We start from the raw sequence: 18523 nt of genomic DNA, 5'->3' as shown, positions 1-18523 counted from the left end.
GGTGTCAGCATCAAGCCATTAATTAAAGAAAAAACAACCTCATCTGGTTAAAAAATCTTGTTTTATCATGATAAAGCTCCAGCCAGTATACTTGTTAATCATTGCAATGACAACATTTCACTAATTAAACTTAAAGTTGAGTGCTTATCCACCTTCTTCAGCTGATTTAGTGGCTATTATATACTTCCGAACCTAAAAACTTATCTGGGCAGAAGAAAAAGATTTCTGAGCAACTGGGAAATAATTTTTGACATAATAGCTACTCTGAGAGGCCCAGAAAATCATATTATAAAGATTATTTAACTAAACAGAATATCAATATGAGGAATTTATAAGCATTTCTGAAGATTATGTTGAGTAATAAGACAAACTTGATACAAAAATTGGTTCTTCTTTTTTTGTTAGGCCTGGAACTTTTCAGGCAACCTCTGTAGTAAACAATTGTCTCTTTGTCATCTTGAACAATATATAACTTGAATTCAGACTTTTAGGAATGGATTCAGACCATAAATTATGCCCTAGGCAGATGTCTCCAAGTTCCTGACTTTTCTTCCCAAAGCCTAGAAAACAGGTTTACAAAAACCATGGAACAATTTTTTTTTTCTTAATTTTTGTACTCTTTTTTTTATCTAGATTTTGGAAGTACAATTAAACTACTTCTTTGTAATTTTAATGTAATTTGAAATTAAAAAAAAAAAATCCCAAAGAGAATTAAAAAAAAAAGTAGAGTTTGATGTTAAAATATAATAAGCAGAAACTGATATCCCTATCTAAAATACTACTTAAGCTTCCTAAAGATATTGTATGAAAATTCTCTAATGATTCATTAAAGGTTTTATTTGGGCATAAACTTTTTTATATTTTTAAATAAAAATTGGATGAAAAGACCAAAATTGGGAAAAAAAGTGTCCTTGTAAAATTATAAACCCGTGTTGCAAATTAAAATTTTCAAAAAACCCGTGTTGCAAATTAAAATTAAAAAGTCTAAAATTGGTGTTTTATCATTGCTATAAGCTTCATTTGTTTTTTCACGTTTTGTTGTTGAAATTATGAATAAAAAAAACGTACTGTTTGAAATGCTTTTCGTTTTCAGTAAAACACTAATGATGCTCTAGCCTTTAGGGGGCTCATAGTACCAGGTACAGTGAGAATGACCAAAAACAAATTGTCTAGTGGTAACTGTTGTGAATATCTTCAAAAATTAGGAAAACTTGATAATTCAGTTTTTAACAAAAGTGGAGGTTGGAGCAGTTTTTTTCGTTTTTTGGTAGTAGCACACCAAGTTGAAAAAAAGAAGTGTTTGAAAAACAGAAAAAATTTGCTTACGACAAATGGCATCAACCAGCTTAAGAAAATGTAGTTTTCCTTTGAAAGCATATTTGTCCTTGTAAATCAACAGAGCATTTATGTTGTAATTTCTATATGTTAAAATGATTCTAATATTTAACTAATTAGAGTTGTTTATGTGACAACGTGAAAGTGACAACCCTACTCCAATGTGGTAAATGGTCAAAAATTGCAATTTTTTTATTATGAATAGACCTAACATGGGTCCAGGGAGGTATTATAGTTCGATGAGATTCTACTTGATGCTGTTTTACATTCCAGCATGTCGTTATTCACTTGTATTTATTATTATGTATTTTTTTACTAGGATGATGTACACTCAATGAAGTAATCAAGATAATCACCACAATGCCTTTTCACTGTAAGTATTTTCTACTTTTGTCTTCCTAGAAATCTAGATGCAACATTAACTAGAGAGAGAGAGAGAGAGAGAGAGAGAGAGAGAGAGAGAGAGAGAGAGAGAGAGAGAGAGAGAGAGAGAGAGAGAGAGAGAGAGAGAGAGAGAGAGAGAGAGAGAGAGAGAGAGAGAGAGAGAGAGAGAGAGAGAGAGAGAGAGAGAGAGAGAGAAAGAGAGAAAGAGAGAGAAATAGAGAGAGAAAGAGATATATATATATATATATATATATATATATATATATATATATATATATATACAATATATATATATATATATATATATATATATATATATATATATATATATATATATATATATATATATATATATATATATATATATATATATATATATATATATATATATATATATATATATATATATATATATATATATATATATATATATATATATATATATATATATATATATATATATATATATATATATATATATATATATATATATATATATATATATATATATATATATATATATATATATGTATATATATAATGACAGAAAGAAAGAGAGAGAGAAACAGTTTCAAACCAATTGAAGAAAAATATTTTTTTCTAGCATTCTTTTGTCACAAATTTTTGCAAACTATTTCTTTTTAACATTTTGTGTCTTCGTTTAGTGGATTTAGGGTTGCAGATCCTCTACATTGCATCCACCCTTCTGGAAGATTCTTACTAATGCTGATAAATTGAAAATCTGCTCCACTTTCTTCCGTTTCGTAAAATACCTACTGTGATATCCAATCTGGACATTCATTTCAAAGCTCATCAATAGTCTTTGCATATCAGATCCTGCTATAGCCGCTGCTAAACTTATGAAAAAATACAACCAAAAGATTTCAAGACATGCTTGGAGCCAACTTCTTCAACTCTAGTTACGTCGTCATAGCTGTATAGTGTTATTTTACTTTTTTTTTCTTTGTAGTGCTCTGTCACTTTCTTTTTGTATTAAGACGGGTTTTCAATAGATAATAATAATGTTAGGGAATTTTGTTTTTTAAGACTGTGAAACTTGCTCAAACCTCAAGTGAATATTTTGACCCGAATATATCGAAGTTTTCAAATGAATATATCACAAGGGCCGCCCTCAGAAGTATGTTTCAAGCTGCTTTAGTGAGCCTAACGAACACTTGTCATGGTAACAGGGAGAATACAATAAAGATTGACTGAACAGTCGGAAAAGGAGAGTTGTTGCACGCAGCAAGAGTTTCAGAAACTTTATTGGGATGGTGAGACTCGCCTATAGACCTCAATTTGGCTTGCCAGACAGTTAACTCAGCAAGGAGGTTAGTCTCAGAGGAAAAGAACTGGTTAAATCTTTGCAGCTTCGTCACAACCTCGGCTAATATGGCATCAACAATAAAACAAGGGAACAGAAGTTGAATTTAAGACGTAATAGCTTGGTGGTTAAGAAATCTCATATCGAGTTCTTCACATAGCTGCTTGAGATCAGAGAGAACGCTGTAGCGTTGCCTATAGTAAAGGCCATACGGCTCCAATGTTTTATTATTATTATTATTTACTTATTTTTCCCAGAGGAAAACTTCATACGGAAGGGGTCGTCGTAGAAACTTCAAAGGGGGCTCATTCGATTGGAAATCGAGAGTTCTAGTGCCCTTTTTAATAGTCGAAAGTGATTGGAGGGCAACTAGCCCCCCCCCCACGCCCCGCCGTCCCCCAAACCCATCCCATCAAAATTTTGAGATAGCCATTTTGTTCAGCGTAGTTGATATCCAGATAGAAAATATATTTTTGAGGAGAACACTCCCCCACAACCTTCAGGGCAAGGGTTTTAAGTTATGCCCTGAGGGCATATAAGGTTTTTTTTAAAGAAGGCGTTGTCGTAGAAACTTCAAAACAGGCTCAATCGATTGGAAATTAAAGGGCTAGTGCCCTTTTTAATAGTCGAAAGTGATTGGAGTGTAACTAACCCCCTCCCCCCCCCACGCCCATCATTTACCCAAGCACATCCAATCAAAATTTTCAGATAGCCATTTTGTTCAGCGTAGTTGATTTCCAGATAGAAAATATATTTTTGACGAGGACTCTCCCCCAAAACCCTCAGGGCAAGGGTTTTAAGTTATGCCCTGGGGGCATATAAGGTTTTTATAGAAGGCGTTGTCGTAGAAACTTCAAGACAGGCTCATTCGATTGGAAATTAAAGGGCTTTTTAATAGTCAAAAGTGATTAGAGGGTATCTAGCCCCCCCACACCCCTCATTCCTTCAAATAAATCCACTCCATATTTATATTTAGACATTTTGTTCGGCCCAGTTGATTTCCTGATAGAAAATATATTTTTGAGGAGGGCACCTCCCTAAACCCAACAAGGCAAGGGTTTTAAGTTATGACCTGGGGGCATATAAGGTTTTTATAGAAGGCGTTGTCTTAGAAACTTTAAAACATGCTCATTCGATTGGAAATTAAAGGGCTTGTGCCCTTTTTAATAGTCGAAAGTGATTGGAGTGTAACTAACCCCCTTCCCCCTCACGCCCATCATTTCCCCAAACACATCCAATCAAAATTTTCAGATAGCCATTTTGTTCAGCGTAGTTGATTTCCAGACAGAAAATATATTTTTGAGGAGGATACTCCCCCAAAACCCTCAGCGCAAGGGTTTTAAGTTATGTCCTGGGGGCATATAAGGTCTTTATAGAAGGCGTTGTCGTAAAAACTTCAAACAGGCTCATTCGATTGGAAATTAAAGGGCTAGTGCCCTTTTTAATAGTTGAAAGTTATTGTTGTGCAACTAGCCCCCCCCCCCACGCCCATCATTTCCCCAAACACATCCCATCAAAATTTTGATATAGGCTTTTTGTTCAGCGTTGTTGATTTCCAGATAGAAAATATGTTTTTGAGGAGGACGCTCCCACAGAACCTTCAGGGCAAGGGTTTTAAGATATGCCCTGGGGGGCATATAAGGTTTTTTTATAGAAGGCGTTGTCGTAGAAACTTCAAAAAAGGTTCATTCGATTGGAAATTCAAAGGGATAGTGCCCTTTTTATTAGTCGAAAGTGATTGGAGGTTAACTGCCCCCCCCCCACAAGCATTATTCCCCCAAACACATCCAATCAAAATTTTGTGATAGCCATTTTGTTCAGGGTAGTTGATTTTCAGATAGAAAACATGTTTTTGAGGAGGACTATCCCCCACAACCCTCAGGGCAAGGGTTTTAAGTTATGCCCTGGGGGCATATAAGGTTTTTATTGAAGGCGTTGTCATAGAAACTTCAAAAATGGTCATTCGTTTGGAAATTCAAAGGGATAGGGCCCTTTTTAATAGTAAAAAATGATTGGAGGGCAACTAGCCCCCCCCCCACGCCCCCCATTTCCCAAAACACATTGAATCAAACTTTTGTGATAGCCATTTTGTTCAGTGTAGTTGATTTCCAGATAGAAAATATTTTTTTGAGGAGGACACTCTCCTACAACCCTCAGGGCAAGAGTTTTAAGTTATGCCCTGGGGGCATATAAGGTTTGTATAGAAGGCGTTGTCGTAGAAACTTCAAAACATGCTCATTCGTTTGAAAATTAAGAGATTGTCCATTTTTAATTGTCGAAGTGATTGGAGTGTAACTATCCCCCCCCCCCCCACCCCGATCTTTTCCCCAAACGCATCAAATCAAAATCATGAGATAGCCGTTTAGTTCAGCGTAGAGGATTTCCAGACATAAAATATATTTTTTGAGGAGGACACTCCCCCAAAACCCTCAGCGCAAGGGTTTTAAGTTATGCCCTGGGGGCATATAAGGTTTTTATAGAAGGCGTTGTCGTAAAAACTTCAAACAGGCTCATTCGATTGGAAATTAAAGGGCTAGTGCCCTTTTTAATAGTCGAAAGTGATTGTCGTGCCACTAGCCCCCCCCCCACGCCCATCATTTCCCCAAACACATCCAATCAAAATTTTGATATAGGCATTTTGTTCAGCGTTGTTGATTTCCAGATAGAAAATATATTTGTGAGGAGAACGCTCCCACACAACCCTCATGGCAAGGGTTTTAAGTTATGCCCTGGGGGGCATATAAGGTTTTTATAGAAGGTGTTGTCGTAGAAACTTCAAAAAAGGTTCATTTGATTTAAAATTCAAAGGGATAGTGCCCTTTTTAATCGTCGAAAGTGATTGGCGGTTAACTGCCTTCCCCCACAAGCATCATTTCCCCAAATACATCCAATCAAAATTTTGAGATAGCCATTTTGTTCAGCGTAGTGTATTTTCAGATAGAAAACATGTTTTTGAGGAGGACTATCCCCCACAACTCTCAGGGCAAGGGTTTTAAGTTATGCCCTGGGGGCATATAAGGTTTTTATTGAAGGCGTTGTCATAGAAACTTAAAAAATGGTCATTCGATTGAAAATTCAAAGGGATAGTGCCCTTTTTAATAGTCAAAAATGATTGGAGGGCAACTAGCCCCCCCACGCCCATCATTTCCCAAAACACATCGAATCAAACTTTTGAGATAGCCATTTTGTTCAGTGTAGTTGATTTCCAGATAGAAAATATTTTTTTGAGGAGGACACTCTCTCACAACCCTCAAGGCAAGAATTTTAAGATATGCCCTGGGGGCATATAAGGTTTTTATAGAAGGCGTTGTCGTAGAAACTTCAAAACTGGCACATTCAATTGGAAATTCAAAGGGCAAGTGCTCTTTTTAATAGTCAAAAGTGATTGGTGGGCGACTAGCCCCCCCCCCACGCCCATCATTCTCCCAAACACATCCAATCAAAATATTGAGATAGCCATTTAGTTCAGCGTAGTTGATTTCTAGATAGAAAATATGGTTTTGAGGAGGATATTCCCCTACAACCCTCAGGGCAAGGGTTTTAAGTTATGCCCTTGGGCCAAATAAGGTTTTTATAGAAGGCGTTGTCGTAGAAACTTCAAAAAAGGCTCATTCGATTGGAAATTCCGAGGGCTACTGCCCTTTGTAATAGTCGAAGTGATTGAGGGCAACTAACCCCCCTATTACGCCCACCTTTTCCCCAAACACATCCATTCAAAATTTTAAGACAGCCCTTTTATTAAATGTAGTTTTAAGTTCTGGAAATTAGGTCTTTTAGGATTACAACTCCCCCAAAGTCCTTAGGGCAAGGGTTGTAATTTAAGGATTCTCCGAATCTTTCATATTATATCTTATGGAAGGGATGCTCGTATAAACTTTAGAGAGGGCTCATTTTATTGAAAATTGAAAGTTCTTGTTCACTTTTTAAGAGTCAAAAGAGATTGAAGGGCAATTAGCCCCTCTCCCTCCTCCACGCCCTAAATGCATCAGATAAAAATTTTGAGATAGAATTTTTGTTAAAATAGTTCAAAGTTCTGATAACAAAAAACTCCGGTGTCGACACAGCCCACCAGGGCCCAGGGATTGGTGTTGTAAGTAATGCCCTGGGGCATAACTTATTAAAGGGGGTTTATAACTTATGGGAAGGGGTTTTGTATGGGAAGAACACATAGGAAATCTATCGTAATTATCCAATTATAAGGTTAAAATACATACTCTGTGATAGATGCAAAATTGCTTTGGCACACAAATTCATATTAAGGTCAATTCCAAACAGTCGTGATCCCTTTGTGTCAGCAAGTGAAATGGTCTAAACCCCCTTATTGGAGCTATTTTTTCAATCCATTCATTGTTGTCAATCGCTGCCCACAAGTTATGCAAGCTGTCTATTGTTCATATATAAGGTTTTTATCAAAGAGGTAATCGTATTGACCTTGAAAAAAGCCTCATTCGATTTAAATTGAAAGTTCTAGATCCGTTTTTGAAAGTCAAGAATAATCGGACAGTAAGCACCCCTCCCCCCATGCCAAAAAAACTTGAAACTTTTTGCAATCAAAAACGAACAAAAATTAATTAAATAAAACTCCCAAAAATAAGTTTTCAAAAGAAAAGTAAAAGGCAATTTTAAACTTAAGTTCAGTATATACAAATACATTTTAAAATTCAAACTCAAAACCACCAGAAATCACTATTAAAGAATAAATAATACCCAAAACGAACAGAAACTAAATAAACAATAATGGCAAAAAACATACAACAAGTAATAATATAAATGAATAAATAGATCTTAAAGCGAGTAATGCTTAGATTGAATATGAAAATCAAGCTTAAAACGAAAACAAATATTTTGCTATTAAAGTATAAATGAAACTTAAAATGAACAGAAATTAAATAACAATCAATGCGAACAAAACATACAATATATTTTAATGTAAATGAATAAATAAATCTTAAAAATTGAATATGCAAATCAGTTTGAATCGAATGAAAATAACTACAAACAAGAGTTTGGGTATCGTCTCACTGCAGAAGCCTAAAACTATTGCGTCATTGGCGCTTTACTGAAAATGAATTATATTACAAATGTTTTCTTTTGTACTTAATATTGAAGATAAATATTAAAATTACAGAAAAATTTTGAACTGATGAGCTTTCAGCAATTAATATCATTATGCATCAAATATTCAGTTTAATTTATTAGTTCTTTTCAAGATTGGTCAAGACAAATATTGTTTCACTACAAGCAAAATTTGGATACTGCCCCCTTCTTTAACTGTAAAAACCTAAAGCCTTCTGCGTCATTGGTGCTTCATTAAAAACAAATTACTCGTATATTACAAATTTATTATTTTCCAGTTCTTGCAGCATTGAAAATGAAAATAAAAATTACAGTGAAAAAAAATATTGAACTGATGGATCTGTCAACAATTAATATCATTATATATCTAATATTCAATTTGATTTTGTTTATACTTTCCAAGACTGTTCAAGACTCTTGTTTGTAGTTATTTTTATTCGATTCAAACTTGATTTGCATATTCAATTTCAGTTTCACTCGTTTTAAGATTTATTTATTCGTTTACATTAATAAATATTGTATGTTTGTTTGCATTAATTGTTATTTAATTTCTGTTCGTTTTAAGTTCCATTTATACTCTAATAGCAGAATATTTGTTTTCGTCTTAAGATTTGTATTCTATTTCAATACAAAAATTAATTGCTTTAACATCTATCAATTAATTTATGTTATTGCTTGTTGTATTCTTTGCGCTATGAGTGTTTATTTTCTTTCTGTAAGTTTTTGGTATCATTCTCTATTGAATAGAAATCCTTGTTCATTTTGAGTTTGACTTATAACATGTATTTGTATCACACGAGGTTTAGTTTAATATGGACTTTACTTTTCTTTGAGAAACTTTTTTATCGGCAATTTTTTTTTAATTAATATGGGGAAAAGACGAAGTCTTTGCAAAAAAGAGAAGTGTCTGGAGAGAAGAATCACAGACTTTGGTGTCTTGGTATTGAGGAAAGTTTCCCATCACTTTCAGCTGTCTGGACTGCGACTGTACAGACTGGACATGCTACTACCTCAATTAAAGCCAATTCCAAATAATTTGTTCATATCTAATCTAAACTCTAAGCTAAGTCCAATAATCTACTGTGTAAGACATACGTCATTTAAGTCATTCGCAGCGTTAGAACGCAATAAAAGCTTTCTTCTATTTGATGACCGCCATCATGGGCGTACGCATCTTCTTGTCTAGGGGGTGGCGGGCAGCTGGTTCTGTGATGAAGGGTGGGGAGGAGGAAGCTGAAGGTCTGTTGTCAGTTCACGAAACCTTACATAGCCAGCAAGTTCTATCATACCTATGAAATCTTTATTAATAAGTAATCACCAAAGATCATCAATAAGCTTCAGCATTAATCTTCTTAAATTAGAGCTAAATATATCCAAGACATTATGGATAATTGCTTCTTGTTTGACTTTTATTCTGTCGTTTTGGCTGCTTATTTCCAACTTTTTCAACCATCTACCTTTTATCAACTGCTTTTTTAACCATCTACCTTTTTTCAACTGCTTTTTCAACCATGTGCTTTTTCAGCCATATCTAGTGTAAATTTGAAGTTCTAGAGGGGGGATCCCCCCCTTCCGTACGCCCATGACCGCCATAGAAACAGACGACAAAACAAGCTGTTCTTTTCCCATGTCCTCTTCCCTTTCTGCTAACTTGACTGTTTTTCAACACAGGAGTTCTGGCGAATTTTTCCTCAGACCATGACCAAAAACGACCTAATTCATATTCTTCCGTTTTATTGAAATTTATTTGTATTTCATAACATTAAATTCCAAATTGGGTTTCAATTCTTATAGTCTTCACGGTTGCACAATTGTCAGTCATGTTTCATATTTTATTTGGTTATTACGCTAATTCCAAGAGAAGAAAGGGGAACTGACCTCAGTGTCACCATTCTCCTTTCTTTGCAGGCCTTAGGAGAAAGGGGTTGGTTAAAAAAAAGGAAGAATGAACCAAGGCCTCAGAAGATAGGGGACAAGAAGCGCAACTATGGTTTTCCAACAATCTGTTCTTGCATACCTTGGCTCATCAACAATCCTCTTCTCTTATTCAACAAGAGTTTCGTGGCTCTTATTGTAGATTAAAACGAGTAACAATCGTGCAAGCTGTTTTTTTTCCGCTTGAGGTATGAGGTTAGAGAGATGGTAGTTAGAAAGCAACCACTGTAACTCTAATCCTTGTATTCGTCTCATTTCACCCCATCTTTCCCAAGGAATTAAAAAACCCTTTCTGTGTTTTTTGTATTTGAGGAGAGAAGACCTTTTAGACGTTCAATATATTATTTTTTTTAAACTACTAAGTAAATAAAAACTCTCTTAAAAAAAAAACTACTCTGCTGTGCAGCATAGGTTCTCCAATAGAGTTATGGACTTACGCTGGCCGCTTTATAACAACAAAAAGCTTTAAGTATTTCATAACTTCTCTGAGGTATTCAAGAAAGTTAGAGTATTACTACGGTTAGGATTTATAAGTAAACTGTTCTATTAGAATTTGTAGTAAAATAAGGTATTTAAACAGTTGTTGAAGTTTTCATATTGGTCAACATAGTTGAAAATGATTGTAGATCTACACCCAACAGGAAACTGATCTGGATGATTAACATCAATACAATGCTGTTATAGGGCTAATCTGTTTAATTCTTAATATTTAATCTTTCTCGGGCATTAAAAACGTGAAAAATGAGAATGGTGTATAAATCTGGGATAAAAAAAGCCATTCGTTAATAATCCCTTTGACTGGAATGGTTTTGCCTGGAATGAGAGTAGCCGATTACCTTTTTCCCTTGCCTCAACAACTGGAACAGTAGGAGTCTTAAGCACCATCATGCAATACTTTTGAAAAAAAATTGATAAAGAGATTTTAGAAAGTTTTGTTTCGTCATTAAGATACCTGTCAATATGCATTAAGCTTCTTTTTTAAATATCACTGAGTTATGTCGAGTCAAATACTAGCAACGAAGCTTACACAGCTTTCAACATGACCAAACGTAATGACAATAAGTATGAAATATGACTTGCCGGAGACTCAAGCTAAGGGATAGAGTGATTGAGGGAATGACAATTCTCGGCCACAGACGTGAGAGAGATATTAAAAGTGTAGGATCTAAACCTACACAGATAGGCAAAAGATATGTAATGGGGAGGAATTTTTTGCTGTGCAACACTTCCAATATATCATCTAAGTATAAAACAAAAAGTAAAGGGGACTGCTGAGAGCAAGACATTAAACGCATAAGAAATTATTTGGATTTTTTTTTAGGGGGTAGAGGCCTGGGACCCCCTTTAAATACGCCACTGCGGGGCACGCATGCTGTCCTCTGATTAACCTGAATACAATCTAAGTTTAATTGGAGTTTATAGTTGCAAAACTTCTTGACAGATTGAAAACAACAAATTTCTGTTTCTCTAATCTTCTCCCTTTATACACAAATATCAGGTCCCTTTTCCCCCTCCCAACTCCCTGAAAGTTTCAAATCGATCCTTAAGCCGTTCCTGAGATATTGCATGCATGTTATATTGATAACCCGAATATATATAGTATCTTCTCATTCGCCTCTATGCCCTCCCACAATTCAAAACTCGAGGTCAACTGGTCTCCCCAGCACTCTCTGAAAGTCCTTACTGGACCCCGTAAGATACTTTCCGCTTTTCTGCATTCAATACACGGGAATTTAAATAACACAAAAACGTGTTTATCTAAATGGTGCCCCAACAGATGCTGCGCCCATGGATAACTAACCCCCTTGGTCTTCAGCTACGTCATCCTTGCATCCTTGCAACTACGTCCCTGCTTTTGTACCCTGGTATTAACTTGTTCCATTGTTGTCTAGGGTTGTTTAAGGTACTAAAATAATTTTAAGCCCAAAATATTTTGCCTAAAGTTCAACATTTGGTCTCCATTGAAATTTATTTGTTTGAGTGCATCACATATGTCACACAGTTATGTAGGAGGATGGGCTTTAAGACCTGTAACCCCGTCCCCCAAAAGCACAAAAATTTCAAAATTTTTTGCATAATTTAACTATTTTTCTTAATTTTGATGGAATTTCCATCCGCCTGAAATCGCAAAAATAGTAAAGTATCTCTCCATATCTTCATTTCTAAAAATTGTTGATTTTTTTTTCGTCTCAGTAATAGATTCCAAAAGCTTGAGCTATCAAGAAAAATTAATCTACATTCTAAAGGGCCATCACCTACGCCTCGCCCAATAGGAGAGGCTTAGGAATCGCTTTTATCTCTTACGCTTTTCTAACAAGGCTCGAACTTCTGAAGGTTGTAGTAATACTTAAAGTACCTAGGTGAGTGAAAATGGTATCTGATTGTTTGAATTGGTTTACTGGAAACTTAACCTCATATATATCTTTAAAAACGAGAAAAAACAAGGACTTCAATTTTTAATTAAAAGAAAACCTTCCATTTGCCGTTAGCCTGTGAAGTTTTGGTTTGTAGTGGGCGTCGAACTAAAAAATATAAATGTGAGGGGAAAATGTGCAAAAAATAAGCAACAATGTGTCTCACTAATCAGCTGTACGCTAAAGTTTGACTGTTTGTCCTAATATTTTAAGAACGAAAAAAAAGTTGAAAAAAACTTTTTTTTTATTTTGATCCTATGCAGGGACTAGGTCTTAAACCTGGCTCTTTGTTTCTGCTTTAGTGGTAATAATATTTGTAAATCAGTGGTATTTGGTTCTGTGAGGATTCTGTAATTATATTTAGAAATCATATTAGTTATTAATTATTAAAATTGTAATAAGAATTCTCTGAGCTTCGGCATATTGGCTTATACATATATTTAAAGGGAACTAATTTTTTTTTTAATGTTTCCAGGGGGGAATATCTAAATAGGGGTAACAATAGATATGTAGATAGAAACAAAATTAAAAGAAGTCTAGCTACGAAAAACATCTATTTATGTTCATTATATATTCTAAACATATACATTCATTTTATATGGTATATAATTTTTGATATATTGCGGAAAGGATGGGGGGGGGGATCTGTAGCACGGCTTAGGACATCATAATTTGGCTTTCTTGTGTTTTTTGTTTGTTTTAGTTTTCCTTGGCGAAAACCTGCTTTTCTTTCTGTCTTCCTCCGCCCAAATTGTTTCCGCGCAAATTGTTTGTCAATACTCTTTCTAGTTTCCAATTCTAAGATCTTTTCAATCAGTCCTTATGTGGGGTGAAGCTAAATCAGAAATAGAATGGCGTAAGATGTAAAATGTTTTCTTGCAACGAGAGTACCTTTGGTCAGTTCCATTTATTAATGTCTTAAAACTTTCGGTCAGTGTTGCCACCGGTTCCATAAAAAAAAGATGAGCTTGATCAGGGGAAAAGTTTCCAATTCAGATATTCTACAGCTGAACCTCCATTTGGGTTCTTGTGATTGCTGTAGTAGATGCGACATGATAAATAGCAAACAGCGGTCCGTAGTAATCGAAAGTTTCAGAGTACGATTTGTAAAAAACTGTCTAGTGAGAAACGATTTTTACTGTCTAGTAAGATTGATGCTGATACAGAAATAATTGCTATTCCTCGGATTCAAACGATTTGTAATTTTCTAAATTTTTGGAAAATTTTGAAAGTAATGTCAATAAAAATAATGTCAAACGGAAATAAAAAGCACACCATTAAAACCATGTATATGTTTGGATGAACATATAATGAAAGTTGCAATACGGTTAGTGAGGGTGCTAAAACCTCCCTGTTATTATGGAAACGATAGCCTATTTTGCGAAAATTATGCATAATTTTGGAAAGCAAATACTCTAACTGAGCTCCTTTTCTCGAAGTATGGTTCTGCAAGAGTAAATTTTTAATCTAAAAAGTGGGGTTTGAGGGGTGGTAGACCTCCTCATCTTAAGGGAAATCCTTCGCATGTTATTAAAATAAACAGGATTTAATAAAATGCGCAAGTTTTTCAAATGAAAATAAAGAGCGATATTAAGATTTGAAAGGAACAGAAATCATCCCAAATACGAAGGGGCATAGCTCCCTTCCCCTTGGCGATTTATTGACATTGAATATTAACAATATTTGATTTGTTTTTTTTTCGTCGTCTTTTTTATACTCTGTTTAATTTAGTTTTTTTTTCTGTTGGCAAAGGCTTCAGAACGTGAAGTCGAAATATTCGGACCTTTTTTATTATTACATTTTTTTTTTATTTTTTTTCCCGCTGTCTTATTTAAAATATTATACCCCGTTTATATCCATATTTTTAATTGTTTGATTTGTAAATGGAAAGACATTTTGGACTAAGTGGGCCCTGGGTAAGTTCACGTGCACTGGGTTGATAATTCTTTGTCCAAGGGGCACGGCTTCGATCCCTGACGTGGCCAGTTATTTGGTTTGGGACGAGGGTCAGTGGCGTGACTCTGTAAGATCAGCCAGAGTCGACCCAGCTCTAAATATGTGCCTGGAGAAATCCGCTGTTTACACTCAAGTTTCACTTATCGTCCCTAATACTCAAAACGACTTGTCAAATACAGGGTGATTGGAATGGGGGGGGGGGTATTGTTTATAATGCCTTAAGAATGGAAACGTTTATTGATTTGCATTTGCTTGAAACAATAAAATTTACAGTTCGAATGTTTTAAAAGACAATAGGTAAATCAAACGGTTTAAATTACCCATTTACTGCATTTGTTGCGCTCATGAATACTTTTGAGCCGTCCTAGCCAAGTGGTTAGCAAACTAGACTTTAAGTTCTTTGTCCGTGAAGACGGGGGGTTGGAGTTCTGGTATCGCGGGTTATTTTGTTCGAAACAGGGTTCAGTGGCGTGACTCTGTAAGCTTAGTCAGAGTCGACCCAGCTCTAAATGGAATCTGCACAAGTCTTAGGTAGTAAACAGGAAGAGTTTGCGAAAGCAGAGGATGGCTGGCACCCAGTCCCTCTCCATTGCACTTTCTGATTGAAGAGCCATGGAACAGAGATCAGCACCGCCGGTAGGGACTGTAAAGTTCAATGCCATACTTTTTTTTATAAATGCTCATAGTAAAGTGCTACAAAAATGTGTGCTACCAAAGCGCTACCGATTTGTGCAAACCCAAAAAAGTATATAGGCTAACTTGGTTTTTCATTTGGCCTCTTATCGCAGGGATGGGGTAATTTGAAATATTCAGGAGAAACGGAATTCTAAAGAACTCAATAAAAATGATAGATGGTTTGTTGGCCATCAGCCTGAAAAAATGACCTATCGACTAATTGGATGGATAAAAAAATTAAAATAAAAACACTTAATTCAAACTTAATTTACTTAATATAAAAAAAATAACTTAAAAAACTTAAAAAAATATATTTAAAAAACTACAAAAATCTATATAAAAAAATACCAACTATCAAAGTATAGAATAGAATAGATGTAAAAACGAGGAGCATCAAACAAAAGTTGGGTAATTTTAAAGAGCAGCTGAATAGAAGAATATGGATCTGTACCCTTGTATAAATGCCAAATACGAAAAAAAAAGATAAATCCGAAAACCAGCTGTGTACTCTTAATCACAGGGTATGTCAGGTCTTGATTCCAAAAAGTGTAATTACCCAGATAAAACTAAATAATGTAACACCTGGTAAAAGCTAAAACATTCTATTTATTAAGGATTTAAATGCAAAGGATAGCTATTGATATAATGTTGGAATATAAAATAAAGCATAAATGATATTATTAAATATGGATTTTCAGATAGATAAGTGTATGATTTTTCAAAACAAAAAGCTAGAATGAAGAAGTTTCTATTATGTTTAAAAACAGTGTTGAATGGGGATGCGAATGAACAGTGTTGAACAGTACTGAATTCAGACTGGGAATCTTGGTGCAAGATTACCAAAACACCCAATAATTGAAGACCTAAAAACGGTAGCTAATATAGCTAAACTATCAGAGGCAACGCTCTAGCGTTACCTATAGTAAATGCACTGTGCCTTATATTTATTATCCCCCCCCCCCCCGACTCCTATGGAGAGGATGGTCCTAGAAACTTGGGAGGGGGCTCATGCGATTGGAAATGGAAAGTTCTATTACGCTTTTAAAGGGTAGGAGTGATCTGAGGAAAACTGGCCCCCTCCCTTGCTTTTTTTGGCTACGCAGCCTCCCTAGCTCCCCCACAACTTCGGATTAATATTTTGTTATAGCCTCTTGTTTCAAGTAGTTGAAATTTCTATAAACATGCCTGGGAGGGGACAGGGTCGTTGCTTGCCAATTTTTTTTGGGGGGGGGGAGGGGGCGAAGAGATTTTACCGACTGGCTGGACATTTTTACGGACTTTTTTTTCAAAATTTAGTAAAATGTCCGTCTCGAATACAATACGTAAAATCACTGCATGAGTCGGTGAAACCGCTGCATTTACCAACAGAGGTTCAGATTTCGGTACATATGTCACTATTAATGTTATTTATTTAACCAAATGGAAAATTGTGGCACCATCTGTAAAATCACAGCAAGAGTCAGTAAAACTGCTGCGTTTAACGACCAAGTTCGAATTTCCTGTAGATGACATGTCAATATTTTCGTGGTCTTTATTGCACCGAATAAAGAATTTTAGCGGCGTCGGAAAAATTGGGGCGCGAAGAGCCACGATTTTACCGACTTCTTTTTTTTACCGAGTGACCAAAAATACTGAAGGGCGTCCCCCTCCCCCAATATGTCGAAGGCCCTGGGAGGGGGGAGATGATATGATCCGCACAGCGCCTGCTCTTCTTAGGTTTTTATTATGGGTCTTCACATTTCTTCGAAAAGCTTTCTTCGACCAACGTTTTTTAAACTAATAAAGAAAAAACAAAACAAAAAGAATATCTCTCCTGAAATAATTCTGGGTATTAAATGAGCAATACAATTGAAAACAAAATAGGAAGAACTTCTTATAAATTTCCATACACGTGTCCTCAATGAGAACAAATTAATCGATTAACCATATTTAACTATCGTATAACTTGCGCAAGAATACAGTGAGGATGTTAATTGTAATTCTTAAGCGCGTCAGTTTTTACTACGAAAAGGTTTCTTTCTCTAATGTGATGTAGTTCAATAGTGTTCTATTGACGTGAGTTATCTAATCTTTATTCTAGTATTTGTTTTTGTCATTTTTCTATTGAATGTTTATTATCTGATCTCAAATAAGAGGTTTGTGACGAGGAATTTAATGAAATGGGTTGTTTAACAAAGTTTATTTCACCAGATTGTTATCGTTGCTGTGCCGCATTTCGACCAAGGTATAAACGCCTGGTGGACAATATCTATCCAGTAAATCCAGAGGTATTTTTTTATTATCTCTATGTATATTTTAATGAGTGGGCCACATTGTAGTCACGCTTAAGCGGTTTTCACACTACAGACGCAGTTTTCTAACCCAAGTGATTAAGCTACGTTGGCTTAAACGTGACCTTTCACACTTAAACAAGTCTTTCACACTAGAATAACGTAAAAATCTGCAAAATCATCGTCTAAAATCATTACATTTATCATAACCAAACTATTGAAAAATCAAAAATATAGAATTAACATGAAAATTCAAGCTCTAATCAAGGGTAAAAGGCATTCTAGGACAAGTATATTTATTTATTTTTAAAATTAATTGCCCATTTATTAATTATTAATTTATTTATTAATTGCTTTATTATAATTATTAATTCATTTATTAATTGCTCATTCAAGAATTCCATTTTATTGCTACTACGTTGGCTTTTTCATAACATTACACACTACACATAACGTTACACTGTATAATAAATTTACACACTTAGTTGTCTTGTAAAACTCGAGTCTACTTGGAACTACTTACGGTAAGGGCAAAATTTGCTCCTTTAGATCCCATATCTTCGCATAAAATCTGAAATTATGCTATGAGAAGGTTCTGTGGCGTAATGTGGAGGTACCATTAGGATAAAATCAAAATCCAGAACGAATACAGTGCTGATAATGTATTTCGTCTGTAATTTGTTAAGTTGAACCACAGAGAACTGGTGGTTGTTGTTGAGGGGGAGGGTGAGCGATATCACTCACTCTTAACTACACGTGATCCTTTTTATATTAACTCTTTACAATTCTTTGAGAGGGTTTGACAGAAGACTTTGTACAGAGAGGATGCGCCATTTTCATCACAGTTTTCTTCTATCTCTTCCATAATCACCAAATTCGTTGAATCTATTGGCTGTGTTATTCCCACTCAAAACACATTTTCACTTATCATTATCCATAAGAAGTAATATACGTCAATATCTATAAAATTAAATACGGTAAGATAAATTGCTCTGTCAGCTTTCATACTTTTTTTTCTCTTCTATTTTTTTTGTTTTTTTTTGTGTTTTTTATTTTTCCTGCTCTTTTTTTATGTGAATATAAGCATATCGCATCACTGTCACAACTCAGAGAACTGGTTACTGGCTTACTAGTAACTGATTCTATTTAAAAAT

General features: G+C 35.0%; 1 protein-coding gene across 1 annotated transcript in view; it reads left to right on the top strand.

Annotated features, from left to right (window-relative positions):
- LOC148946375 (protein EFR3 homolog B-like) overlaps positions 1 to 18523 on the top strand; it is an 81477-nt gene that overhangs the window by 13467 nt on the left and 49487 nt on the right. Inside the window, exons 2-3 of the mRNA XM_089097682.1 lie at positions 1655 to 1708; positions 17290 to 17366. Of these exons, the coding sequence (XP_088953808.1) occupies positions 1696 to 1708; positions 17290 to 17366 (90 nt within the window). The 5' untranslated portion in view covers positions 1655 to 1695. The remainder of the gene's footprint in view (positions 1 to 1654; positions 1709 to 17289; positions 17367 to 18523) is intronic.

This window comes from Artemia sp. Qi Xiang Cuo, chromosome 12, assembly GCF_049724085.1.
Source record: "Artemia sp. Qi Xiang Cuo chromosome 12, ASM4972408v1, whole genome shotgun sequence".
Classification (NCBI taxonomy): Eukaryota; Metazoa; Arthropoda; class Branchiopoda; order Anostraca; family Artemiidae; genus Artemia; species Artemia sp. Qi Xiang Cuo.
The sequence above is the reverse complement of the archived record's forward strand: the minus strand, read 5'-3'. Positions and strand labels throughout refer to the sequence as shown.